At 60.5% G+C, this 27,996-nt stretch overlaps 1 protein-coding gene across 1 annotated transcript; it reads right to left on the reverse strand.

Moving 5' to 3' along the window:
* Positions 1 to 25: 25 nt before the first annotated feature.
* MRC2 (mannose receptor C-type 2) lies at positions 26 to 27,996 on the reverse strand. The gene is made up of 30 exons (XM_074926733.1): positions 27,853 to 27,996; positions 16,158 to 16,556; positions 15,715 to 15,888; positions 15,338 to 15,502; positions 15,056 to 15,169; positions 14,191 to 14,334; positions 13,493 to 13,681; positions 12,142 to 12,296; positions 11,745 to 11,852; positions 9,277 to 9,392; positions 8,990 to 9,138; positions 8,648 to 8,865; positions 8,279 to 8,421; positions 7,769 to 7,871; positions 7,514 to 7,652; positions 6,671 to 6,706; positions 6,193 to 6,353; positions 5,821 to 5,888; positions 5,489 to 5,589; positions 5,227 to 5,372; positions 4,033 to 4,147; positions 3,788 to 3,951; positions 3,478 to 3,586; positions 2,818 to 3,056; positions 2,561 to 2,729; positions 2,202 to 2,351; positions 1,808 to 1,927; positions 1,286 to 1,465; positions 849 to 875; positions 26 to 321 (listed from the first exon to the last, which is right to left on the reverse strand). Exons 1-30 carry the CDS (start codon positions 27,941 to 27,943, stop codon positions 101 to 103), a joined length of 4,413 nt encoding a protein of 1,470 aa, XP_074782834.1. The 5' UTR covers positions 27,944 to 27,996; the 3' UTR covers positions 26 to 100.

Below are 27,996 nucleotides of genomic sequence, written 5' to 3' on the forward strand. Positions count from 1 at the left end.
TCCCGCAGTGCCCCTGCCCCGCGCGCCGTGGGGATAGCGTGTGTGATGCTCTCCATCCTCCCCCCTCCCCAGGTCCCCGTCCCCAGCGTCCCCCCTGCCGTTAGTCTTGCTGCTCGTTCATCTCCATGTCCGACACCAGGATGTTCTTCTCGGCGGATTCGCTGGGGTTGGAGGTGGTGCGGCTGTAGCGGGCGCTCTCGAAGGCGCCGCGCTCCGCGCTCCGCCGACGCCTGTACAGGTAGACGGCGATGCCCAGCATGGCGCACAGCGCCAGCGCCGACAGCACCACCACCGCGATGGCCGTCGTGTTCTCAGGCAGAGCTGTGGGGAGGAGAAAAGGCCGGTGAAAGGCAGCCTGCCATCCCCCACCATCACCCTTTGGCAGGTGGGTCTCCAGCAGATGGGGGGGGGCAGGTCTGGGGCACGGTGGGTCAGAGCAGGACAGGACTGGAGCCTGCTTTGGTCTGTTGGGGACATCCTGCCCATGGCAGAGCTTCTGGGGCTGGGCAGCCTCTCTGGGTCACTCCCGGTGTGTGTGAACATCTGGCAGCTGCCCGGGCTGGATCTCTGGGATCCCACCAGCAGATGCGGTGTCCATCCCCCAGCCTGGCCCGGCAGCGCCGGCAGGGGCAGGAGAGCCCAGCAAGGGGCTGGCCGGACACGATCCTCCTTGGAGGGATGGCTCTGGCTGCTGGGGAGGCCCAAACCAGGGCCAAAGCCATCTGGAAACGTGATTTCCCACCCACAAACACCATTTCTTCGGTTATTAATACAAGCCGGGCTGCAGCATGGCCTCCCAGCACCAGTTCCTGGTCCTGATATGTGCCCAGGCTGACAGTGTCACTCACCTGCCCTGGAAAAGCTGCTCTCCTCCACTGCAACGGCAACACAGACAGATGAGTGCGCGACCACCGCTCCCTCCCCTCTTCCCAGTGCCAGCACCACCAGCCCCACATCCTCTGCTGCTCCCAGCGCTGCACCACGTGGATGCTGGGAGATGCTCAGCTGTGGAGTCCTGTGGTTCTGCTCCACCACGGCCCCCCACGGCCTCACCCTGCCCCAGGGTGCTGACCCAGTCACTGAGACATGCACAGCCCACCACTGAGCCCAGTCGGTACCTACAGACCCCAGCACTGCCCCCTACAACCCCCATAACACTTGAACTGCCCAAAACGTGTGGCTGATGCTGCCAGCATGACACAGCTCTGCTCTGCAGCACCCTGTCCGTACCCCCAGCTCACCCCAGATCAGCCCAGGAGCCTCGGGCAGGATGGGGGGCCCCTACCTCGGGGGATCTTGCAGATGACCCCCATGGTGACGTTGGTGCAGGAGCCCAGGCGCCAGACGCCGTTGCTGCTCTGGATCCAGTAGCAGCTGTTCTGGCTGAGCATGCTGGGCCCTGTGTCGTGCTGGCCCCAGTTGGAGTAGTTCACGGCGGTGTTGTCATGCCAAACCAAGGTGCCGCCTGGGAAATGGAAGAATTAGGTCTGGGGAGGCTGAAGGGGACACCTCATCTTTGCCCCAGTGCAGAAAGCACAGGGAGGTGTGATGGAGAGGAACCAGGGCCTGCAGACCACCTTCCTGAACCTTGGAGGAGGCTCTGGGCTTCAAAGCCACCACTAAGCCAGAGGAGGACACACATGGCACATCCAGCACGGCCTGAGGCACTGGCACTCCTGGTCACACCATGGCATGAGCCCCCCACACTGGTGCCACCACCAAGGGCTTCCTCTGCTCACCACAGACCTGGTGGGAATTCATGGCAGTGCCAGGGGGAATATCTAATTCACTCACTCCTTCCTCATACCTTTGGGGTTGAAGGTCATGCCCAGCCAAGCACCCTTGGACGGGCCCTCGTACGCCTGGAGATGTTCCCACACGAAGACGTTCTCCATCTCGTCCTGGATGGACAGCACCGTGCCGCCAACTGCAGAGCAAAGTGTCAGTGAAGAGCCCAGAGCTCAGAGGAGGGAGCTCGGGAGCAGCAGTGCCCGAGAGAACAGAGCTGAGGAACCACCCGTGAACCACGTGGTAGCTGGGGAACCCCAACATGTAACAGCACAGAGATGATGCCTGACCAAGGCTGGACAGGGGGACAGGGGCAGGGGTCCCTGCTGCACCCACAGGCAACCTGGGGACCCCACCCTCTTCCATTTCCCAGGGCACATCACCCCCCTCTGCCACCACAGCCGCCCCTGTACCTTTCTGGCACCTCCTCATGGCATCCTTCTGCCCCAGGGTGATCTCCATGTGGAAGGTGTAGCAGTGGTCCCGGAAGGGGATCCAGGACGAGTCCTCCAGTGATTTGGGACAGCTGCCGCTGTAGCTCCACTTGTGCGTGCGGGGGGCACCTGGGGGGGCACACGGTGCATTGGGGGTGGGTGGGTGGAGGGGCACAGGGTGTCAGGGTCCCACAGCACATCGGGGCACCCAGCCCTGCAAGGACGTGCACAGAGCTCCAGAAGGTCCCCGGTGGGAAGCCACCTCCAACCCCTGGTTGCTCCCCACCTGGTCCACCCCACACCAAGCCCCCGTGCCGCCCCCCTCCCTGGGGCAGCACCTGCTCGGAGCTGGCAGATGCCCCCCTGCAGCTTGGTGTCGCAGCCGGCCGTGCGCCAGGTCCCGTCCGCGTCCATGTAGGAGCAGCCGGCGACCTGCTGGGGCTCCCCGTCCTGCCAGTTGGTGTAGAAGAGGTTCTCCTCCGTCAGCCATGAGTAGCTCCGGCCTCCCTGGAGAACCAACGGGAGGAGAAGCTGGGGGGTGCTGCCGTGACCCCCCTGCGGACCCCTGCCCCAGGTGCCTGTCCCCTTTCCTCACCTCGTCGTTGGCCAACCCGATCCAGAGCGGAGCGCGCAGGCTGCTGACGGCCTGGGTGAGGAAAGCCTGGCTGTAGGGGTCAGGGATGGTGGCCAGGGTGGCGTTGAGGGTCTCACAGAGCAGCAGTGCCTCGTGCCACCTGAGGGGTTTCTGCAGGATGCGGTAAGTGCTGTTGTGGTAAAAGAGGGTGCCGGTGGGCGAGGGGGGGTACGGCGTCCGCGCAGGGCTCAGGGATGGGTCTGGAGGAGCAAAGAGACACGGTCAGAGAGCACAGAGGATGCTCCTTCCCAGAGGTGGTCACCCCCTCATCCATCCCCCCCCACAAGCCGGGGTGTCCCTGGGAGGGCGTAGAGGCCACGTCCCCAGAGATGACAATCAGTGACACCCCACTGTCACCCCCACCTGTCAGGATGCCTGTCCCCACAGGACAGGCCGAGCCAGGCTGGCGTTCACAGGTTTGGGGTTGCCCCACAAATGGCTGGGACCAGGCACCCCCCCTCCCCAAGTCAAGCCTGTCTCCCCAAGCTCCTCCAGCACCCCAAGCTCCCCCCAAGCTGAGCCCATTTCCCCAAGCTCCCCAGCCGCAGCCCCACCGGGGCACCAGGGGGGTGGTGGCAGGTCCCCAGTGAGCTGGGGGTGTCCCCCTCGTCCTACCCCTACCTATGCTCCGCTGGCAGATGTAACCATGCTTCTCCTCCAGGCAGCTCCGGTCATCCCAGCGCCCCGTGAAGTGGGGGGGTGAGCCGTGCCACACCACCACGCAGTTGGTCTGCACAGCCAAGCCACAAGGTCAGCATTGCCAGCCCACTCCCACAGACACCCCCCCCATGACAGGGACCCCCACCCTGCACGGCCAGATCCTGCTCTGCCCTCGGAGAGCCACTCCAGCGCGCTAAAACCTCCCGCCCTCATGGCGGGACACGGGGCTGAGACCTTCCCAGGGATGGGGGATGCTCGGGGTCTCACCCACCGGCTTGTCGCGGGGGCTGGAGGCACTGCAGCCCGAGGGCTCGCCGGGCGCCCAGCTCACGTGCCGCAGCGGCTCGCCCTCCACCCACTGGAACTCCCTCTGGGCATCGTGGAGGCCGATCCAGAGGTCGAAGGAGATGTTGGGTAGCATGGACGTGATGAAAGCTGCAAGCCAAGAGTGCGGCTTTGAGGACCAGTCCCAGCCAGCCCCAGCCAGCGGGGCCGGTGGGGGCCGGGGGCACCTACCCTGCTCCAGGGGGCTGGCGATGGTGGCCAGGACAGCGCCCTGGCTCTCGCACGCCTGCTTCGCCTCTGGCCACTTCACTATCTCAGCTTTGTCGTGGCCGTTGAAGCTGAAACACTGCACAGGCGGGGGCACAAAGCGGGTCAGGGAATGTAGTTGCCTCCTCACCCACCCTCCGCAGTCCCATTCTGCCTCAATGGTCCTTCTCCCCTTTGCACCCTCACGCCTGCCGGCCCCCCAACCCCTCCTGCACCCCCACCCCACAGTGCGCCCGTCTCAGAATCACAGATCCACTCAGGTTGGAAAAGCCCCTCGGGATCATTGAGTCCAACCCTCAGCCCGACTCTGCAAAGTTCTCCCCTACCCCACATCCCCCCACAGCTCATCCCAACGGCCCTTAAACCCCCCCAGGGATGGGGACTCCCCCCTCCCTGGGCAGCCTGTTCCACTCTCTGACCACTCTTGCTGGGAAACATTTTCTCCTCCTGCCCAGCCTGACCCTCCCCTGTGGCAGTTTCCAGCCGTTCCCTCTTGTCCTGTCCCTGATCCCCTGGGAGCAGAGCCCAGCCCCAGCCTCTCTGCAATGTCCTGTCAGGAGCTGTGGAGTGATGAGGGCTCCCCTCAGCCTCCTCCTCCTCACACTGAACACTCCCAGCTCCTTCACTGGCTCCTCACAGGATTGATTCTCCAGGCCCTTCCCCAGCCTCGTTGCCCTCCTCTGCCCTCGCTCCAGCCCCTCCAGATCTCTCTTGGATTGAGGTGCCCAAAACTGGACACAACGCCCCAGGTGTGGCCTCACCAGTGCAGAGCACAGGGGGACTGTCACCTCCCTGCTCCTGCTGGTCACACTATTTCTAATACAAGCCAGGATGCTGTTGGTTTTCTTGGCCACCCGGGCACACTGCTGGCTCCTGGTCAGCTGCTTGTCAGTGAGAACCCCCAGACCCTTCTCTCCCAGACAGCTCCAGCCACACCTCCCCGAGCCAGCAGCCATGCACACTCTCCCCGCCATCAATGTGCACGTGCCCTCACCACTGCACCCACCCCCTGCACCCCACCCAGCACCCCTGTGCATTCACCCCCATTTCCCCCAGACGAGGTGCACGCGTCCCTCCCCACCCTGCCATCTCCCAGCCCCCCTCCCCACCTCGGCGGGGCTGGTGGAAGGCCAGGGGGTGGCTGTCCCCTCTCCGTACCTTGCTGAGGAAGGGAAACCAGCCACGGGGACAGCCCCCGCTGGCCGGAGCGGGCAGTGGCGGGAGGGAAGGCTTCGCGGCCGTCCCGTTGCTCCGCTTGCAGATGTAGGGCAGCGCCGTCATGCACTTCTGGTCCCCCCAGTCCTCTGCAGGGAGGGACAGGCCAAGCGTGACCCCCCCTGCACTGGGGTAGGGGTGTCTCCGCTCAGCCTGCGGCCCCAGCCCCTCCCGAGCCCCAGCCCGACCAGACCCTGCCCCTCACCTCTGCTCGCCGTCATGTACACGCACTTCTTGTCCTTGTTGATGGGCCGGGGCTTGCCCGGTGCCCAGGAGACAAAGTTGAGGAGAGACTCATCAGACCACCTGGGAAAGGCACCGGCAGCAGCAAGAGGCTGAGCAGTGACTTGGTGAATGGGACCAGTTGCAAACCCTTACTGGGAGCATGCCCCACCCACTATCCACTCCTGGGTGAAGAATCCCAGCACCCCAGGATGAGACCCCCCCGAGACGCAGGCGCTGAGCCACGGTGCTCTGAGAGCTGGGGACAGAGGCACGGGGACACGCAGGGCCGTGGTGGCTCCGTCTCTGACTCACTTGAACCTCCCGTCGTTCTCGTAGGTGTGCAGCCCGATCCACCAGTGCTGCTCCTGGCCCCTGGAGAACTGCAAGCCCAGAGAGGACACGTCAGCATGTCCTTGGGGACAACTGCCACCATCCTGGGCACAGGGTCCAGGCAACCCCCCTGCAGCTTGTCCCACAGCAAAAAGCATCACCCTGCTGAGCCCCAAACACGCACCCAGGCACCGGGACCTGACGCCACCCCACAGACCCATCATGACCCCAGCAGAGCCCGGCTGTCCCCAGATAACATCCCTCTGGTAAAGGATGAAAGAAGCCAGAGAGGGAGCAGCCCAGGGAGTCAGCGCAGCCTGTTGACACCCAGGGAGGTCCCTGTCCCCCTGGTACCTTCTTCAGGTTCTGGCCCAGGAAGCGCAGCTCGGCCTCGCCGTGCACAGACGCCAGCTCCGCCTGGAACCAGCTGCAGATGCGCTGGGCCTGCACCCACGTCGAGTGGTGCTCGAAGAACTTGTACTCGGCCTCCTGGTACTTCACCCACTCTTTGCTGCCTGCAGGCAGGGACCGGTGTCACATCGTGGCTGTGCCACCCCCCTGCCAGTCCCCCGTGGGTTGGGCTGCTTTGATTTTGCCCCTCTCCTGCAGCTGAGGAGCCTGATCCTGCCCGGTCCCTGCCGACAGCCTCAGAGGCACCGTGTGTGCCATGGCTCCCCTCCCTCCTACAGCCCTACACAGGATCCCTCCTCCCCAGGGTAACAACGCAGGGACGCCCAGCGGGGACGGCGCCTCGCTGGTGCAGGTGATGGGATGGCAGCCACCCGGGGAGAAGGGTCTGTGCCAGACAGACACATGGCCATGGCCAACGCACCCTGGGTTGTGATCTCCGGCTCCTTCACGTCAGCACCTGGTGAAAGGGCAAGGAGAGGCTGTCAGCGGGACGCAGGGCTGGGATGCTCCTGCTGATACTTGTCTGCAAAAGGCTCGTGGGCTCCCAGGGCGAGATGCCTTCCCGAATCCCCCCAGACAGCACCTCTCCCAGCCCCTGAATTAGGGTTCATCCTCCCATAAAAATGCAGCCTTCGGAAAGGAGGTAACTGAGGGTCCCCCTGCACCCACTCCACCATCCTAAAGCCCATCCTCTGCCAGAATCCCAGAATCATCTGGGTTGGAAAAGCCCTTGAAGCTCCTCCAGTCCAACCATGAACCTCACCCTGACCATTCCCAACTCCCCCAGATCCCTCAGCGCTGGCTCAGCCCGACTCTTCAACCCCCCCAGGGATCCCAGGGACTCCCCCCCGGCCCTGGGCAGCCCATTCCAACGCCCAACAGCCCCTTCTGCACAGAAATCCTTCCTCAGAGCCAGCCTGACCCTGCCCTGGGCAGCTTGAGGCCATTCCCTCGGGGCCTGGCGCTGGGGCCTTGGCTCCAGAGACTCATCCCCCCTCTCTGCCCCCTCCTGGCAGGGAGTTGCAGAGGGCCAGGAGGTCTCCCCTCAGCCTCCTCTTCTCCAGACTGAACCCCCCCAGTTCCCCCAGCCGCTCCCCAGCAGACCTGTGCTCCAGACCCTGCCCCAGCTCCGTTGCCCTTCTCTGGCCACGCTCGAGTCCTTCAATGGCCTTTTTGGGGTGAGGGGCCCAAAACTGAACCCACTCATTGAAGTGTAGCCAGGTTATTTGGAGCTGAAGGGTTTGGGGGTGTCTTTGCCGGGTACCTTTGGGCAGTTTGCAGATCCAGTCCAGCTGGGCTTCGCACTGCATCGGCATCCACTGCAGGGAGGCCAGGTCCAGCACCGCGCAGGTCCGGATGTCGTCGTCATCGTAGTTACTGCGGTCAAAGTTGCGGTAGAAAAACTGGGGGTTGAGAGAGATGGGCAGTGTTGGGCATTTCCACCAGCGCTGGATCTGCCCCACCTGCACCGTACATGCCAAGCAGGGTCATCCTGCCAACCTCCCCGCTCCGGACTCACCCCCAGCCCGTCGCTCCACCTCCAGCTCCTGTCCCCCGCGGGGTCCCGCCGGTTCAGGCCGATCCAGAACCAGTGCTGCTCGTGGAGGTCTGGCTCCGACTCCCTGCAAGGAGCCAGGAGGAAGGGTGAGACCACAACCCCCCTCCAAAACAGAGGGTTTTGTATTTATATACATATTTATAATCTGGCCATTTTTGTTTGTTTTCAAAGCCTGCTGCCCCCGCAACACCCAACATCAGAGCTCAGATAACAGGAGCGCTGGCTCAGGGCTGAGAGTTTAAAGCCCAAACTCCATCCCCAAATTACACTGGATTTCCTGCACTTCTCCCACATCTGCTCTTCGGTGCAGCCACACCAATCGATGCATCTTCTGCACACAAGTTTGTGCTCAGAGAGCCAGGTCTGTGCCCCATCCACCCACCCACATGTGCCAGAGCACGGGGAGGGGTGCAGGCGCGTCCCAAGCACCCTCGGGCAGCAGGACACACGCTGGCACAGCCAGCTTCTCACCCAAAAATCTTGTTGAGGGTGTTGGCGACAAAGTGCTCCTCCTCATAGCTGCCCAGGCTGAGCAGCTGGGCCCCCAGCTCCCGGCAAAACTCCTGCGCCGCAATCCACGTCTTCTTCTCCTGCAGTTTTTCAAAGCTGAACACCTGGGGAAGGAGAATCCGGCAGCGGAGGGGGCTCAGCACTGGGAGAGGCACAGGGCATCGTCCCCACCCCACAGGCCAGGGCACAGTCGCCACTGCCTGAACCCAGCTCGCGGGGTCGGGGCTGCCCTCTGCAAGCACCAAACACGCTCCTCCACCCGCCCTGCACCGGTGGGGAGGCACGGGCACCCCCACAACGGGCAGGGCAAGGCCCCCAAGCACCCCTTACCTTGTAGCAGTGACGGAGCTTGGAGTCAGAGCTCCATCCCGGGGGGCAGGCGGCAGTGAGGCTGGGTGTGGGGTAGGGACCGGGCAGCTCGGGGTTCACCGGGGTGCCCAGGTTCTGCCGGCAGATGTACTTGGCCTTGAAGGTGCTGCAGTTCTTCACCTCCCACAGCCCCATGGAGCTGCCAGTGGCCAGGGCCACGCAGCCACCCTTGTTGTAACCTGGATGCTCACGGGACGGGGGGGGGGAATGCCAGCCTTAGGGTCGGACCGTGCCGGGCGGCAGAGCCAGCACCCACCCTGCACGGAGGGGACGTCCCCATCCCGCCCGCCGCTGCCCTCTTACCGGGCTGGTCGCGGTTCCAGTGGGTGTACATAACCTCATCGCCGCTCAGCCAGCGGAACGCGCCCGTCTCGTTGATGTCCTGCAGCGCTGTCCAGAAATACTCCCCGTCCCAGCTGTAGATGAGGCTGCTGACATACGCCTGCTCGAACCTGAGGGGCGGCGAGAGCGGGCGATGCTGCGAGCTGAGGCGCCAAGCAGCCCGCGATGCTCCGGCCGTTGTGGAGTCACACCCCGCTCTGGGGGGGCTTGTTTTGGGGCAAACCTAGTACCACCAGTGTGGGACTCACCTGTTGGTGATGGTGACCAGCGTGGAGCCATAGTCAGAGCACATCTTGCGGGCATCGCTGTAGGGGACGCGGTCCTCACCCAGCCAGAAGCAGGAGGGGCTGTGCCACTTCCAGCCCTGGGGACAGGTGACAGGGGGACATTCACCACCGCTCACCCCAGCTGTCCCCAGAAGGATGGGAGCAAAGCCAGGGTGGGGAGAGCAACATCCCACGTCCCCTGCCACCACCTCTGCCTTCTCCTGGGAGGTCTCCTGCCCCCGGCCGCCCCGGCTTGACCCCGCTCAGCTCTGAGCTCTAACAAGCCCCCAGCCCCAGAGGACAGGGCTGCAAGGAAAACAAACACACAGGCAGCTTCAAAGCCAGGGAAATGGCTCTTCCTGCCAACGTCCAGCCCTGGCCGGGGTGTGGGGAGGGGAACACAATCCTCCTCTATACGCCGTGGGGCCAAATCCAGAGCGAGTCCCACCGCAGCTTGCTTTAATCCCCCGCCTTGTTGATGTTGGAGCCACTCCAGGGCCGGAGACACAATAGCGCCTGTTTTCTGCCAGAGCAGGGAGTGGGGTAGCCCCAGGGCTGGCAGCAGCGGCGGCCACGCGGGGAGGGACAGGGGGGCTCACCCCTGAGAGGGGACACACACATGAAGCCGGGGTTGGAAGGGTGAAGGGGCTCAGCTGGGGAGGAAAGGGGCCCCAGGCTCAGGGACCCCCCCAGCACGGTAGGAAGCATCACTGGGGTTTTACCCCCGGGTCCCCCTGGCACTGGAAGGCCGGTGGGGGACACATGCCATCTGCAGCTTCATCAGCATGGTGGGGAGGGAAGCAGGAGGACAGCTTTGGGAGATCAAGAAGAAAATGACCCCAAATTCCGTTTTTTTTTCCCCCTAAATTCCACCTCCTGCAGCCTTTCTGCAAAGTTAGCAAACCCAGGTATGGACCCACCAGCTGGGTCCTGCTGGGAACAGCATGAAGAGGGGCCCAGCATGGGACAGTGCAGCTCCCCGATGTCCCCAGAGGGGTCCCGATGTCCCCAGAGGGGTCCCCAACCAGCCCTGGGCCTCAGCATCACTAAACCCACATGGGTGCTCTCCCACGCACTGAGCACCACAGCAACCTCCTGTCATCTCAAAAGGGGCCAGGATGGGACCATCAACCCCAACTGCTGCCTCCAGCTCCCCGATCCCGGTATGCCCCTGCATCCCTCTCCCGCTCTGCCTTTCCCATCGTCCCAACCTCCATCCCCCATTGCTTCCTTTAAGGCTGTTCCACAAAAGTTTGGAAAAGGGGAGAAAAAGCAGCAAAGCCACCAAGGAAAACCAGCACGGTGGGCGGAGAGGACCAGGGCTGATCCCTGGAGTGAGATGCTGACACCTCAGTATCAGTCTCTGCATCTGGATAGCAAATGGACCCGCTGAGGATGAGGATGGGGAGGAAGGATGGGAAAAGGTCTTTCCTCAGTTCATTTATGGCTCCCAGTTTGTTTCCCAGCCAAGGTAAGGCTGTGGCTGGAGAGGCAGGAGGGAGTTAAATTCACATGGGCACATCCTATTAGTCCTCAGGACGGCTGCGAGGACTAGTGGACAGGGTGGCAGTGGCATGTTGCCACTGAGGGCCTTGTCCCCAGCGCCTGCCGACAACGGGGCTCCTCTGGCTCCGTCTGGCAGCCCCCTGACTCCAGCCTGGCGTGCCAGCTTGCCTGGATGCCACGCTCCCCCTGAGCCAAGCTGCTGCGATGGGGGAAAGACCTGGGAGGAGCCCGGCAGCACCTCTGGGAGCTGGCCCAGAGGGGCTGCTTGCTAGTCCGAGTGCGAGCACGCGCTGGCTCGCTTTGAAACGCTGGGAGATGTTCAAGAGCAGCGGCGGTGCCAGGCTCCTCGCCGCCCCAAGACTTTGCAAAGAGGCACAAAAGCAACTTCCCAGCAAGCGTGGGAACGGGGCAGCCTCAGCCCTGCTCAACAGCTGGGGAAACTGAGGCAAAGTGTGGCGTGGGTGAGAACCCACCAGTTTGGTGGCTGTGTCCCCAAAACACCCGTATCCTGCCCAGAGAAGGCAGCTAGCCATCGGCCAAGGCACGGGGCTGGCAGCTGCCTCTGCCCCGCCGGGCTCCCACGTGGAGCAGCTTTGCTGCCAGGTTTTGGCACAGACAAGGCAAGGGGGAAAAAAAAAAAAAAAAGAATGTCCTTGCTGGCAACTAAGCCAGCCCAAGGGGGGAGGATCTTGGACCATGGAGACATGCATTTTGTCCCAGTTTCTTCCCGTGGCCTCATGCAACCATGGAAGTGAGGGGCTCAGCAGCCCCAGGATGCTCTTGTCACGCCAGCAGCCCCCAGGCACCAACACAGCTCTGGGTGCTGTCCATCAGGGCCCCCTGAAATTATTTTAGGGAGAGGTTCCCCACGGCCCTGAAGGGCTGAGCATCAGGCAGAGCCATGGAGCAGCCAGAGCCACCTCCCGCTCCAGGTCTCCCCTCACCTTTCGGCACCCGTGGTCATCCTCCTCCTTCTCCTGGCTCACCCGACCGGGTTTTTTGCAGATGGAGGGCAGGGTCTGGTTGCACGGGCTGTCATTCCACCTCCCTTCCTGCACAGCGGGGAGAAGAGCAGGATTGAGCCTATTCCAACAGCCTGGGGAAATGTCCTAGCCCATCCATCCCCACCTTGGGTCCACGGACCGTCCTTCCCTACATCAAATCCCCAAGGATGCTGTGCTGGATCCCTCCCATCCCAACAGCTGGGATGAGCCAGGTTGAGCCCCAGCCAGAGATCCTCCGCGAGGCACCCCCTCCCCGAGGCACCCCCTCCCTGGCCACGAGGATGCCGCAGTGCTCTCTGCAGAGGTGCAGGATGAGCCCCCCGCTGCGGGCTCTCACCGGTCCCCAGATGGTCACACAATCTTCCAGGCTGTCACGGAAGTTGTTGGGCTCGAAGGGGTGCCAGTACGTGAACCTCACGGGCGTCCCATCTGACCACTCGAAGTTCATCTGCAGCTTGAGGTCATTTAGGCCAATCCAGAGCTCCTCCACGTCTGCCGAGACAGGGGGGTTGGGGGGTGAAACTCTCTCTGCCTAGCTGAAACCCCACGGCAGGGCTCAGCCTCTAACCCCACGGTGCCAGCAGGCAGGAACGGGCAGGGCAGGGCAGGGCAGCTCCTGCCCACAAGGACAGACCCAAGGAGGGGGAAACACGGGAATGTTTGCCAGCAGTTTTCAGAGAAGTGCTGGCAGCAGCAGAATGGTAAAAGTCTGGACCCACAGGCTCAGGTCTGTGAGCTAATGGTTTTCAACCACTGCCCCCCATCCCATCCCATCCCATCCCATCCCATCCCATCCCATCCCATCCCATCCCATCCCAGTTTGCTCCCAGCCTGGGGGTGCAGACATGTCCCTCTCCTTCCCCCACCCTCCTAGAGCTCCTGCCTCGCTCAGCATTAACCCACTTCAGCCCTCAGACCCTGCCCGGTCCCCACGGAAGCCTGGGTCCTCCCATGTCCCCGCAGCAGATTTTGCTGCCAGGCCCTTCCCCTGTGGAGCAGAGTCGGGCTGTGGGCTGGCGGGAGCATGGAACTGGGCCAGAGAGGCTGCACTCATATGGGAACAGCAAAACCCGGGCCGAGGGGGACCCCAGAGAGGGGGTGGCACAGGTGAGGTCTGGAGGATGGTGGCACAGGTGCTGCCCCGTATCACCATGTGACTGCTCAGCTGAAAATTCCCAAGGACCATCCCAGCTCCGACACATCCCAATGTGGGAAACTTCAACCCAGTTACACCTGGGTGAAGCCAGAACTGGAAAGAGAAACCGGGGATGCCGTGGGCAGGCGTCGCCCCTTCACTTGTCTGGCTGCGGGGAACGCTCATGTCCTGGGCAGACTGAGCAGTAAGAGGTGCAGTCTCCTCCAGAAAGCCCAGCAGGACTTTTTTTTTTTCCCATCTTTTTCTACATTAACCAACTGGGACTGTTCCCAGGCCATTCCCAGCTGCAGATGCATATTTTCTTACTTAGGCCTGCAGGCTCCCAGGAACAGCTTTTGCTTTTGCTGGATGGAGGATGCACCCAGGGCACAGGCTCCTCAAGCAACACATCCCCTCCCAGCCTGGGCTCTCCATTCCCTCTACAGCCACAAATTAATTCATCTTTGCAGCCTCCATCACACAGAAGCGACCTTCCCACAGACTCCAAAGTCAGACAGGACGGGTGCTGCTGACACAGTGGGCTCCCCCTTACCTTGCTTGATCTGCTTGGTGACGAACTCCAGCTCAGAGAGGGTGTGGATGCTGACTAGGTCCCCCCCGCTCCGCAGACAGGTCTTCTTTGCCTCCTGCCAGCTCTTCTTCTCTCCCACCAGACGGTAGCAGTTGGACTGGAAGGGCTGCCAGCTGGGCTCACAGTCCACCTTCACCTCCGACCATGAGTCTGGCAGGACACGAGGCAGCCTGAGGGCTCCTGTCCCGCTCTCCAACCCCCTCCTTGAGAGGGAGAGGACCATGGGGAGGGGACCACAGTCCCACAGAATGCTCAGGAGACCAAGCCAAAGTGGCGGTGGGAAGCCTGTGGCCAAAGCACATGCAATGGCAAGGTGCAGGCAGCGGTGGTTTACAGCTCCGGGGACAAAAATAATCCCTTTTGTTTGCAGAGGAGCAATAGCAGAGCAGAGCTGAGGGCACCCTGTCCCCTGGGACCATGGGGGACCTCCTGCTCCTCTTGATTCCCCCACCACCACCCAACCTGTCATTGCACCGAGCGCTTCTTGGGGGAGGCGCCTTGGGGAGGAGCTTTTCCAGGTAGCCTCAGGGAGCAAAACCACTGCTCAGCAGGACACCAGCAACTGGGGACACCACGGGCATCTCCACAGGCTGCTCTGGACCATGCTGGGATGGAAGAACACCCAGCCAGGATATGGGGCTGCTGACCCCCCTGCTCACCCGTCAGGAAGGGGTCGGCGGTAGCGTTGGGCTTCTTCTTGCAGACGTAGGGGAGGGCGATGCCGCAGTCGCGGTTCTGCCACCCCCCAGACGACTCGGTGCGGATCACGCCGCAGTTCTCTTCGCTGGGGTTGTCAGGCTGGTCTGGAAAGCGGGGTGAGGGGGGACACGCTGGTGAGGGGCTTGGGCAGAGCCACCAGTGCTGCCCACACGGGCAGGGCACCACGTGAGGGCAGGCGCCAGCAGGGTGCAGCTCTCCCTGCTCCAACACCAGTAAAGACCTATTTATTTTCTTATTTTGTACAATAAAAACATGAACCCAGGATTATTTATTGTACCTCAATGCATGGGACCTGGAGCATCACATTTTACCTAGAAATGTTGGATGGCAGTTGGGGGGGGCACATACGAGACCTAAACTGTTCCCACCTGTCCCCAAACCTCCTCCTGGGGTGCCACTGTCCCCACAAGTGCCTCTGGGGGACGGCACTGGGCATGACCAGCGATGGGTCCTGCTGTCCCCTGAGCACCCCGGGGTTAGAGACGGGTGTCAACAGTTGGGGACACTCCTCAGCCACTGCAGCACCGAGCTGGGATGCAATGACTCTCCAAACAAGGAAGCTCAACCCAGGTTATCTGCAGGGCTGCTGAGGGCTTGCAGGGACAACCCCCCTCCAGCACCGTGTCACTGCTCCAGCTCCACGCATGTCCCCGGCTGCTCCACAACCCCATGGGCTCTCTATCCCCAGGCAGCAAGGGGACACTCCACAGTAACCCAGGCCACCTCCCCTGCCATGGGGCCATCTCCAGTGGTCACAGGTTGTTCCCTGACCCCCCCATCACCACCGTGACCCCCCTGTCTCACCACTCTCCCAGTTGAGGTACTTGAGGGGTGAGTTGTCCGACCACTGCCAGCCTCCGTTGATGTCCAGGTCGTTGAGCCCAATCCAGAGCGTGGAGCTGTACCCTGTCAGCAGCCCTGGGACCGATGCAGCCAGAGAGGCAGGATCAGTCCCCCCAGCTCAACACCCAGGCTGTCACCATCCCCAAACCAACTTCCTGGGGCACGCAGACCACCAGCCGTGGTGCCACCAGCTCTGCTCCACGTGAAGGGGACAGGGGCACAGCCAGGTTGTCATCATCTCACCGTTGATGTAGGTCTGCTCGTGGATCTCGGTGATGCTGAGCAGGTTGGCTCCTTGCTGCTCGCAGCTATTCCAGGCCTCCCGCCACGACAGTGTCGACTGGAAGTTGAACTGGTAGCAGCTGTTGGTGAGGTGGTCCTTGTCCCAAAAGGTCTCACAGTCGTTGCCTGCGGGGATGAGCGGGGTGAGCACCCAACGCAGCCCCATCCACAGCTACAAAAGACTCCAATAACCCAAAAGAGGCAGAAAGAGAGAAGCCAGTGGGGCTGCTCCAGCACTGCAGGCTGCTGGTGGGAGGAGAGACAAGGCAGGACAGGCCCTAGGAGGGATGGACAGGGAATTTCTCCATTTCCCCATGGGATGTGTCCCCCCTACTTACTCTTTATGGGGCAGAAGCCCCATCGCTCATCCTTGCCGTAGTCCTGGGTGGTGGCACACCAGAGATGGCCGTCCTCCCGACCCGTGCTGGTGCACTCGTGAAACCACTGGTTGTCGTACTTGAAGGGGATGGTGCACGGCTTCCCGTGCGAGTTGCCCTGGATGGTGTAAATCTCTGCAGGAAAAGAGGAGGCTTGCTTGAGGCTGTGTCTATGGGGGGGGGGGTGTTAAGGGAGGTTTGGGGGGCGGGGGGTGGGGCTGACCCCACATGGGGGCGAGCGGATGGCCTGGATGCTCCCCATCACCCAGATCCTGCCTGGTTTTGCAGCAAGATGGGACCAACCTCCCCAGACAGGCCCCGACTGCTGTAGCACCAGGGCCTCAGCTCGCCTCTCGGGGCTGGTTTGTGTTACAGGATAATACTAATGCCCAACGAGGCTTTACCAGAGTACGGCACGGAGCACAGATCCTCCTCAGTGCCGTACGTCCTCCACTGCGAGCCACGCGCCTGGTCGCCCCTGTCCAGGGAGGAATTGCCCGGGCGGGCACTGAGATGCTGGGAGAGCTGCTCCCCGAGGCCACGGCAACTCCAGCGCATGTTGACGGACTCGCGGTCACACTCGTAGGTGGCCAAGGGGTGCAGCCCCGCCGTGGCGTTGGCCCCGTGCCACGACACCCCCAGGCACTGCATGGAGCCCACGTTGAAGAGGCGATTTCGTGAGACCCATTTCCACTGCTGGGCCGGGGCACTGGCGTTGCAGCCCTTGGCAAGTCTCACCAGCGAGTCCTTCGTCTCCAGGCAGCCCTGCGCACCCGTGTTGTAGATGAGGAAGACTTTGGAGTCTGGGTAAAAAACAGGCAGAAAGGGTTAAAGCATCGCTGAGTATTCAGCACCCTAGCAAGCATTGCCCCCAGCTTTGCCAGAGTATCCTGGCTCCCTCTTTATACACATTAAGGCTTGAGGTGCAGAAATAACCCCAATGCCTGTCCTCAGGGTGATGGGCTCCAGGCAGGGTGATACGGATGGGTGTTTGCACCCGGAGCTGGCTGAAGCCTCATGGCGCCCCCGTGAAGCACCAGCAGGCAGCTTTTGGGCAGCGGAGCTGGTGCAAAGAGCTCGCCAGCTCCAACAGCATCATCAGAACCATTTAAAATGGAGTTCCCACGGGCAGCACCCCAGGGCATTGCCACGAGGTGCTGGAGAAGCCCACGCCAAGGGCTTCGGCACCGACCATCTGCTCTGGGCGGAGAAAAACAGAACAGGGAGAGTAAATCCATCATTTTTATGTGTATTTGGGGACCTGTGAAAAAAAAAAAAAAAACAAAACTGCAGAGCAAACAAGAACTTCGGGGGAAGGTCTCCCAGTGCACGAACAGGGCGTGATGGCAAACGCCTGCGCGCAGCCGCGGCTCCCGCGGGCACGGCCCCAGCAAATATGAAACGTCGTCGTGTCAGGACCCTCCAAAATCCCAACCCAGGCGCTGGGAGGCGGGAGCAGAGCGAGGGCGATCGCTGCCAGCAGATAAAGCGCTAGTGCAGCTGCGGAAGGGAGGAAGGCTGAGCTCAACCCCAGCCCGACGCACGTCCCACGGCCCTGATGGCCCAGCCCTGCACCCCCGGGGCAATTCCCTGACCCCCAGCACCCCCACGGGCCACCCCAGCACGTGAATCCACCTCAAACTCCGTAGAAACCAGTAAACCCAGGATGTTACGCTGGGACACGCTGCTCCAGCTGACGTGTCATTTTTAAAAGATACTTTATTTCTTCAAATGAATGTTTCTAAGCTAAAAAGCCGCCCCCGGGGCTCCACGCTTGCCCCAAGGCCCCAGCAAAAAGCTGCCTAGAGCAGCACATCAACAAAACAACTTTTGTCATTTTTTTTTTTCGTTTGTTTTAAAAGCGACCCATTTTTTTTTTTCCACCACAAGCATTCACCAGAAGTCAAAGCGAACTCACGGGCCCCGCTATATTTAGCTTTGGTTTGCTTTGGTTTTTTGCCATTGTATGAATTTTTTGGGCTGAAAAGGTTTTCATTTCCTATTCCCCCACAACCTCACCCTGCCCCAGCTATGTTGTTACAGGCAGCTCCAGCACATTCGAGCAACAAACATCTTGGCTCAGTGAACTTTCCCGACTTGTCCCTGAAAGGAAAAAAATATGAAGGAAAAAAGACACCCCCATTTCATTTCAGAGCTTCAGCATTGACCCGGCTCCAGAAGAAATGATGTAAAAGGCCCGTTCCCCAGTCAAGATGACATCAGTGAAGACCTCAAATAAATAAAAGTGAAGCCCATTTGCATGCAGTTGAGGAGCAGACTCTGTGCAACAGAAAAAGGCAACGACTGGAAGAAGAAACAATTTCTCCGAAAATATTTTTCACATCATAGCAAGGAAGAAAATAAGCAAAAATTCAGATGGAGACAATTTTGGCTGGCTGAAATCCAAGTCCCTTAAACTGGTGCTGGGGTGTCACCAACCAGAGGTGGCTTGACCCTGACCTGGACATCAGGAGACCAGCTCATCCCGCTCCCAAACACCCGTCTCACCGTGCCAGCACCACCCACGGCATCACCCAGCCCGTCGCTCTCCCCTTCCCACACACAGGCCGGGTGGTGCAACCCACCTCCGGCACCAGGGACGTGAGGGGGGTCTTTAAGCACCTCTGGGGTGATGCAGTGTCACGACCTGCTTGACCCAAGTACCAGCGCTCGGGCAGGATGAGGCCTCCCTGGGTCACTGGCTGGTGCCACAGTGCTTTGCAAGGAGCCACACGCCAGCCCTGCGGTACGAGGAAAAGAAAAAGCTGCTCTACCATGAGCACAGACGCGGCTGTTGGCAGCAGGGGTCAGCAATGGGACACCCTTCTCTGCGTATCTGCTAACCCGGCTTTGCATGAAAAAATTAAGAGCGTGTTGGAAAAGCCCTGGAGGCAGCGCCGGGAGTTGGTGTCAGGGTGCTCAGCACCACGTCGGGGTCGGGCATCATCATGCAAGGGCAACGCTCCACGGCAGCCACGCAGCAGCACGGGACTCAGAGGAAGCTGCTCAGACTGGACGGGGCAGCTCCGGGGCCGGAAAAGCACAAAATATCATTTTACTCTAAAAAGAGAAGAGCTGGAGGTAGGAAATTATAGGCTAAGGGTTTTGGTCTGCCCCCGCACACTGCCGGCAGCTCAGCCCACGGCCCCTTTGCTTGAAGCAGGCAGAAGAGGGCACCCAGGGCGTCCCCCCTGAGCCCTGCAGGAACGGGGAAGCTTTAGCACTGACCCAGCCCTCGCACCTTCCCAGTGCTTCCATCTTTTCCCCTTCCAAACCCACTGTGCAGCGACAGCAGGGAGCTGCCCCAGGGAGGCAGGAGCTGGGGGGCACAACCAGCACAAGCTCAACACATGCCAGCAAAAGCATATGCTTTTCTTCACCCAAAATACCCTTTTCTTTCACTTATAGGGAATTTGGGGCTGACTTGACCCCTGCTGGTGTCCATGACACTGGCAGCGGTGCTTGGACAGGCCCCTGGTGCACTGAAAGGAGCTTTCAGCCTCCCTGACCCCGGCCTCCCTGGCATGGCTGAGCCCAATGGACTTCAATATCTACAGAGCAAACAGCTCCCCAGCAGAGCGCCAGTCCTTTTTTGTGTGGTGCCCCTTGCTTCTGCTGAATCCGGGCTCTTCCTGACCATCTCCCAGGTGATGCTTGCAGCAAAACCTCCAAAACGTGGCTGCAGGCACCGTGCCGCTGAGCGCCAGCCTGGCTCCACCATCGATGCTCAGCCCCAAAACCAAGCGCCTGAGCAAACTCTCCCTGCTCCCACCCAGCTGACGATGAGCGGGATGGATGCGAAGTTGGGCAGGATGGGGACGGTTTGTATCGATGAATCCCTTCTCCCAGCCTGGTACCCCACAGAGCCCTCACAGGAGGCGGCTCTAGAGCAGCATCCCAGTGGGACTGGGAACGTCCCCATCCCTTCCAGGGCCCCCTCTCCTGCACTGCCCTCTGCAGCCATGGCACAGCTATGGGCGACTCCTTTCAGAGATGCTCCTTGGGTTTTGACACCCACTGGAGGACTCAAAACCACACCAGCAGAGTGTCCAAAACGCCCTCCAGCTATGGAAACGCAACCACGGCAAACACCGGCAGATCCTCCTCCCTGCCCCAAAGAGGAGCTGCCTGCACACCCTGTGCCTCTCCCTCCTGCATCCTACATTCTACATCTTTCTAGCACGGCCAGCTCAGAGCAGCTCTGCTCCATCATACAGAATCCCAGAATCATTCAGGTTGGAAAAGCCCCTCGGGATCATCGAGTCCAACCCTCAGCCCGACTCTACGAAGTTCTCCCCTACCCCACATCCCCCACAGCTCATCCCAACGGCCCTTAAACCCCCCCAGGGATGGGGACTCCCCCCTCCCTGGGCAGCCTGTTCCACTCTCTGACCACTCCTGCTGGGAAACATTTTCTCCTCCTGCCCAGCCTGACCCTCCCCTGTGGCAGTTTCCAGCCGTTCCCTCTTGTCCTGTCCCTGATCCCCTGGGAGCAGAGCCCAGCCCCAGCCTCTCTGCAATGTCCTGTCAGGAGCTGTGGAGTGATGAGGGCTCCCCTCAGCCTCCTCCTCCTCACACTGAACACTCCCAGCTCCTTCAACGGCTCCTCACAGGATTGATTCTCCAGGCCCTTCCCCAGCCTCGTTGCCCTCCTCTGCCCTCGCTCCAGCCCCTCCAGATCTCTCTTGGATTAAGGTGCCCAAAACTGGACACAACACCCCAGGTGTGGCCTCACCAGTGCAGAGCACAGGGGGACTGTCACCTCCCTGCTCCTGCTGGTCACACTATTTCTAATACAGGCCAGGATGCCGTTGGCTTTCTTGGCCACCCGGGCACACTGCTGGCTCCTGTTCAGCTACTTGTCAATTAGAACCCCCTGGTCCTGGCCCTTCTCCTCCTCCTCCCCTACAGAGAAACTGTGAAAGCAAACCAAGGATGCTGTCTGGTCCCAACCACGCAGGTGCTGCCTCTGCCTTACTGGTATGAGCATGGAAACCAGCTGATGCTACAAAGCAGCATGATGGTGGGGACGGAGTGGGGCTGGGGCTGCGGGTGACCAGCTCTGCCCGCCGACACGCTCTCCTCTCCCACAGCGGAAATACCAGGATGCTCGTGCTCCAGCACAGTGGGAGAAATCAGCCTTGGCACCGGCAGCTGAACGCTGCAGAGATGGAGCAGCTGCAGTCCTTTGGGGCAGCCCTCAAGGGAGTTTATACACCCCGTGCCTAGCTGCCTAGTTTCAGGTTCTCTTTTTTTTTTTTTTTTTAATTAAAAAGCACAAGGTTTTAGCCAGCAGTCTGAACTGAAGGGAACTCAGCTCAACGCTTCCCACAATGGCTTTATGACCCCATAGCAAATAAGGAAAGCTTCGCAACCTACAATTTTGGGGAACGTGGGCAGCACTGGATGAGAGGCCAGTGGGGATGGGGAGGCTCCAGGGGACAGAGGTGGCCGTTGGTGGTGGCAGACACAGGAAGGACTTTGGCACCCAGAGCACCTCTGCTCCATTGCATCTGTCACCCTCCCACCCCCCGCAACAAATTCAAGAGCAAATTTAGGAGAGGACTGAAGCTCCAGCTGGACCCCATTCCCTGTTATCCCAGGCTGGAGCAGCTCCAGGGCTCTGGCCACGATTCCACCTGACCGCAGCCAGAAGCAAACACTGGCCCCAGCATGGCAGTGCTGCCCCGGCTCTGGGCCGCATCCCCTGCCACCCCCTTGGCTCCCCTGTGAGGCTCATGGTGGCACCCATGGGATGGCAGAGCCCTTCACACAGCTCTGGGGCTGCACTGGGGCTCAGTCCTGCAGCTGCCCTGCTGAAGGTTTTCCCTGCCCGGTGCTCTCGCTCGGGCTCACCCTTTAGTAGGGGTGTCCTGAAAAACCCAGCTCCAAGCTCGTGTGCGGGAGACTGAGCATCCACAGAGCAACAGGCATGATCCCCTCCTCTAAGGTTTCTGTGCTGCAGACACCGCTGTGGAGGTGGTTTGCTCCAAACCACCCGGCAAAGGCAGCAAATCCTCCAAGCCCAGCGTGATGCCCCAGCCATGGCAGCAAACTGGGCCCCATCAGGGCTCTGAGATCCAGGAGCTCCTCAGGGGCTGCAGATCCCTGCGCAAGGAAAGCAAGCCTCTAACGAACGCCTTTGTTTGGATTTGGGAGACCGTGCAAAAGTCTGACCCATAACATCCTTCAGTGAGAAACCCACTCTTCACTCACATGGTGCATAAAGAAACCTCCGTTCAACCCTGAACCTCCCAGTTTCGTGTGCTCTTGCCCACTGGAGGACAGGGCACGGCAGCCCCAAGCCACCTGCTCCAAACCACGGGCTTTTCAGCCCATTATTGCTGCCCAGCAGTGAGCAGCGGCTCCGAAATCCTTCCCACAGCATGGGAAGAAAAGCTGCGGGAAGTGGCAGCTCATTCACAAACAAGTGGGGAAGCATCAGGCTCCGAGGGGGGAAGATCCCAAAATTTCACCCTCCAGTGACGTTTGGGAGTGCACCCCAGCACCGTGCCTGGCCAGCTCTACTGACAGATGCTGCAGGGGCACAGAAAAGCCCCCAGCTCCATCTTAAATTTCATGTTATTGGATGAAATACTCCTCTAGAACAAACCTCCCTTCCTCGAAAAAAGTTCCCAGTAAAGCCCAGTGTTACCACCACCGGCATCTGCATCCCCTGCAGCCAGTCCAGGTGTGGCTGAAGCCGTCCCCAAGGTCTTGGTGTGGAGAACAGCAAAAGCATGGCCATTGCCATGAAACGCAGCAGGTTTTGGCCCGGGAAGCAGCCTGCCTGTCCCTCCGAGGGCTGGGAAGGGGGAGCAGTGATAAGAAAAGCTGCTGTGGTACCCAACAGCAGAGCTGGAGCATCCCTGCTGCCACTGAGCACGAGAGCAGCCCCAGCCCGCGGGGAGGGCATCGCTGCTTCACCTCCCCTCATCCCGAGCTGCTTCTGGACATCGATAAACTCTATGCAACCCCTTAAAGAGGAACTTCAGATTAAAACCAAGATAAAAGGGAAGGAAATGCAGACAGTATCAGCAGTCCTAGGGCATGCCATGAGCTTCTGACTCAGCCAGAAGCAGCTCTGGGTGCTCCAAGCCAAGCACCAGAGTGAAAGAGCGTGGTTGTTGCTTTGTTTTGCTTTTTAAAAATACACCTCAGGGAATAAGGAGCAGATCTCGTTACAGGGACGAAAGCAACACTCCTGATGGCCTGGTTGAGGGTATGAAGCAGCAGGACCTGCACTTGGAGCCGAGAGACTCCTCCTGGCTCTGCCAGCAGCACAGAGAGAAGCTGCTGTTTACACGGTGGGAGCTGTATGAGACAAGCTCCTTACTTGGCCGCGACCATGAAGGCTACCTACCACCCTGCTTACTCTCTGCTGCCTCGTAAAGATTTTGGATTGGGTCCACATACCGCGTTTCAGCCTCTCTGCAGACATTAAAAAGTCCATTCTCCCCGCACCCTGCCCGGGACAGACAAATCAATGCATTCCACGGGGGATGCTCGGCCATGGGCAGCTCAAGCGACTCACCCACAGCCGTGGCAGGGGACAAGGGAGCCAGGAGCTTCAGGATCTGCCCTCCGGCACCCAGCAAAGGGTGGAAGGATGTAAATTTTTCCCAAATTCCCACCAGACCCTCTCCAGGCTCCATCCCTGCAGCGGCTGCATGCATCTGGAGGTGGAAATCCCGGGTGTGCGGAGTCCCTGGGAGCGCAGGGAGAGGAGGGCAGAGCCATCCATCCAAGGGGCTCCAGCCGGGGTGGAGGAGCACGACGGACCCACCGAGAGCACAGCGGGGAGGGGCAGAGGATCCCTCCCAGGACACGGTGGCCACGCTCGCCGTCACTGTCCTGTCCCACGTTTGTGCTCTCACCCAGCCACAAAATCCTGGCAGTGACAGCCTTGGCCACGGCCTGGGGGGACCGCACTGGCCCCAGCTCATCTGGCCACCCCCAATTTGCTCGCCCTGAAGCATCACTCACCAGCAACACAGACCCCCCAGCCAGAGAATTCATGGCCACGTCCAGGGGCATGATGTGACATGTGGGACAGTCCTGACGTGTGTCCACACAAACATGGTTCCAGCATACTTGGCTGAAAACTACCAAATTTTTCAAAACTACTAAGGAAACTCCCCAAAAGAAAGAAAGAAAAGAAAAAAGATCCAGAGATTTCTCCTCGTTTCTCTAGCACAATTTCTGGTATTAACAACCCGAGCATTGCTGTGGGTGTTTCAGGACGGGGCATCCCCCATTTCACCAAAACCAAGCACATTTACATGAGCAAGGATCAGCCCCTGGTGTCCCACAGCTTTTTTTTTTTTTGTTCCCAATTAAAATGAAGTTTATCATGAAGCTTTTCTCACTGGGTGCTCTTTGCTTGCCTCATGCCCAGCACTCAGGGGCAAACCTGGGGTAAATGGGGCTGTTTCCTGCAGAGCCCAAAGTCGCTGTGTCTGGATTCAGGCAGAGGCAAGGGAAGGGCTCGATCTCCCCATTCCCAGTCTCAGCACCATCCTGCAAACGCCGTTTTACACTGAAAATCCCATTTATGTCCTGGCTGTGATAGCACGAAGTGCAGCACAGGATTGAGCTCTCACCAGGACAGGGATGAAAGGGGCATCTGTGACCCCCACAAACAGCCAAACCTTGGCTCCTGGGCTACAGAGTACTCCCAAGAATTTGCAAGTCAATCCACTAATCATTTTCTAATCCTTAATTAATTAAAGATGGGTCCTTTAAGAAAAAGAGCATCTGTGTGGGTCTCTTTTGGGCTCTGAGCAATCTTAAGAATGAGAAAAATGTCAATGCTCCGCAGTCTCAGCGCAGTTCAAATTAATTAAAATCCTGCTTCTCAGCCGCACGTGAAGAACAAAATTTAACAAATTGCTTCAACAACCTTTCGAGGAAAACGGCTGGGTCGGGACAGGCTCGAGCGGGCAGTGAGGGCGGCCGACGCAGAGGCTCCTGCTCCCACCCCAGAGTCAAGCGGGGTGCGATGCACCGGGGAGCGGCACCGGCCCCTCCGGCAGAGCCGCCGACGTGGGCAACAGCCCCTCGCTGCCCCGCTCCGAGCACCCGCCGAGGCACCCGAGCCAGAGTCTCCCACTATGGATTTATCACCCGGAAAAGATGGTTTAGCAGACGGCAATTACAGCCCCTCAGCAGCCATTTGCTTTGATTCTGGGGCAAAAAGTTTCCCTGGAAAATATTTAAGAGGGAAGGCAGGAGCGTGCCTCTGCCCTGCAGGGAAAGGCACAGAATCCAGCCAGAAACGAAGAGAGAAACCAGCAACGTGGCTTTAACCATCACCCGGACCTCACGCCTGAAAACGTCTCCTCGAGTGCCAGCACGGTGTCCCAGGGCGGCACCTTCCCATGGGAAACCTCTTGGGGCCACCACGCTGCTCTGGGTGACTTCTGGGGGAAGGGGACAGTTTTGCCTGGAAGGCTCAACCTCTTTTTTGCTTTTTCTTCTTGTAATTCTGATGTGAGCAGCCATCCCCCCGCTGCCTGGTCCCCGTCCCGCCCGGCTGGCGGCTGAGGTTGCGAGGGTGCCGGGGCAGCGAGGCCCCGGCTGTGCCCTGCGCCCAGCCAGGCACGGAGCTGCTGTGCTCTTGGCACCAAAACCGACACCTTCGTTCCCCTTTCCCACTCCCAAATAATCAAAAAATCAAGTTATAATTTCTTGGAGCTGCGTTTGCCATGCAACAAGCTATTCTTTCCATTGCGAAGAGGATAAACGGGGTGGAGGGAGCTTCACGCAGAGGCTTCTCTGTTTGTTTTACAGGCTGTAAATTCTTCCCCGGGTCCCTTTCACCCCCTCCCCTGGTCACAAAGCCGAGGGGGCAGCCCCCGCCTGGTCCCAGGGCACCGGTCACAGCTGATCCAAAGCCCCGGCAGCGCCACGTCCCCGCGCTGACACGGGGACCTCGTCCCACCCACAGCCACAGCAAAACGGGAGCTGCTGCCTCAGTTTCCCCCAAGACAGGACTGCAGAGATGGGGCAACCAGTGGCCATTTCCCACCGAGGAGCCACAAACCTCCTGCTGAAGGGCCCACTCCGGCTTCCCGGCGGCGAGGATTTGGCATGAACCCCTCGAGGAAGCAACAGCTCCCCGGGGAAAGCAACGCTGTCTGCCGGGCCAGCCCCCGCCGACAGCATCCTCGCTCAAGGGGTTTCTGGGCCTAATCCAGCCCAATCCCTGAATCCCAGCGGGGATCCCTTCCAAGCCGCAAACCCAGCCTGGTGCTGGGGGGCCGCGGGTGCGGCACCTCCGCTGCGCCATCCCCTGCGCCCATCACCCACCGGCTCCAAGCCAGGCCTGGTGCTGGGGAGAGCAGCGGAAAAGCGGGGATGACGGGTGGGGGGGGCTAAGAAATGAGGGTGCTTGCACCCCACCCGCCAGCGGGACGCCCAGCGCGAGCGGCGCAGGCCGGAGGCAGCTGAAAGCCGCCTTGTTCCTCGCCCTGCCCCGGCGCGGGGTCGGCCGCCACCGCGCTCCCGCCACGAACCGCCGGGACAGAGGTGCCTCTGTCCTCGGGCTCACCAGACCTGGATCCCACCGACATTTTTTTAGGGCGAAACAGCCAGAATTGGTCCTTATAGGTAGCTAAGCCCTGCTGAAACCAAGTAAGCCCCTCAAAACCCACAGGAGGAGGAAATCACGGCCTTCAAGTAAATTATGGGGAAGTTTAGCAGGAATCCAGCTGTAGAAAGTTGGGGGTTCAGCTGAGATGTCTCCAACCAGCAGCAAACCCGGGCCCTGCTCCCCTGGACCTACTCCGGGGTACTGGGGTTCCCTTCCCCATCACCTCCTCCCTTCTCCATCCCGCAGACGAGCAGTTTCTCCCAGCCCTGCGCCTCCGACCCCGGGGCTGGGTCCCTCGCGCGGCGCAGGATCGTGGCCCAAGAGCATCACACCACAAAGCCACAGCAGCCCCCTCCCCTCCCACGTTTGTCCCGGGGGCTGCGGGTCTGGGGGGGGGCGAGGGGAAAGCAGGGGCCAAGGGGGGAGTAGGGGAGCTGTGCCCTCCCATGCTGCCATTTCCAAATCTGCTTTGGATTTGCTAAACGTACTCTACTAAAACAGGCCAAGGGTTTATGGTTGTTATTGTTCAGGCAAAAATTGCCAATTTTGCTCTTTAAAAAAAAAAAAAGTTTTCTCAGTAGGGCCAAATTAATCCAAGGAAGCAACAAAAGCCGCTCCTCGCTTCTGTGCAAGGCTATCCTGGGGTAAAAAGTGTCTCAAATGGCAATTCCAGGGGCCGTCCCGAGCAGCCTCAGGCGTCTGGCACATGGTGTCTTTAGAAGATTTAAAAAAAGAAAAAAATACAACCCGTTGCCTTTATTGTGAGAAGCTAAAAAAAAAAAAAAAAAAGAAGGAAATCTGCAAATACCCACTCGGGCCCCGATCCCGCGGGGCACTTTTCTAAAGGATTAACACGCCGGGGGGGGGGGTCAGGATGGGAGAGGGAAGAAACCTCCAACAAAACACTTCGGCCCCTTCCCGACCTCCCCCTCCAAGAAGTGCCCTCCCCGGGGAGACAAAAGGCCGGAGCGGGGCTACGGGGCGCTGCGGGCCGGCGGCTGCCCCCGGCCCCCCCCGCAGCCGCCCTGGCCCCCCCCCGCGGCCGCGGAAGCGTTTCCGCCGGGCTCGCCAGACGCTGCGTGGCCGCACGGCGCGGGGAGTTAAACTAAAAAATAATAAAAGCGAGCGAAAACGCAGCGGAACGGGGAGAAAACACGACTCGGCGAAACTCGAGAAAACAAAACGCGGCGGAACGAACCGCGACCGAAGGGGGATGAAGTAAAACAAACCACGATAAAAGCAAAGAAAACATTGCGGGAGAAAATAAACCGGAGCGATGTGAACCGCGCCAGAGCGAAGCGGGGCCCCCCCCACGCCCTCCCCAGGCAGCGCCCCGCGGAGCCGAGCTGGGGGCGCCGAGCCCGTCCGGGGGGGCTCCCCCATCCCTCCCCACGCGGGTTTTGCTCCACGCCCCCCCCTCCCCCCAATAATAATTAACTCGCGGAAGGGGGGGGGGTGTTGGAGGAAGGGGGGGTTCGGTAAGGAGGAAGGAGCCGCGGTCCCACCTGGGTGCGCAGCGCCGAGCACCAGCTGGAGGCCGAGGAGGCAGCAGAGGGGGGCGCGGAGGGGCCGCGGTCCCGCCGAGCTGCGCCCCATGCCCGGCGCTGCCCCGCTCCGCGCCGCTCCGCGCCTCGCTGCTCCCTCGCCGG

This window comes from Athene noctua, chromosome 25 (genome assembly GCF_965140245.1).
Source record: "Athene noctua chromosome 25, bAthNoc1.hap1.1, whole genome shotgun sequence".
NCBI lineage: Eukaryota > Metazoa > Chordata > Aves > Strigiformes > Strigidae > Athene > Athene noctua.

Excerpts from the sequence above, each read along its gene's own strand:
- MRC2 (XM_074926733.1), bottom strand. The coding sequence starts at position 27,943 with ATGGGGCGCAGCTCGGCGGGACCGCGGCCCCTCCGCGCCCCCCTCTGC. Across the intron at positions 14,335-15,055 it reads GTACCTCAACTGGGAGAGTG|ACCAGCCTGACAACCCCAGC; the intron begins GTGAGACAGGGG and ends CCCGCTTTCCAG. Across the intron at positions 3,587-3,787 it reads CCAGCCCCCGCGACAAGCCG|ACCAACTGCGTGGTGGTGTG; the intron begins GTGGGTGAGACC and ends TTGGCTGTGCAG.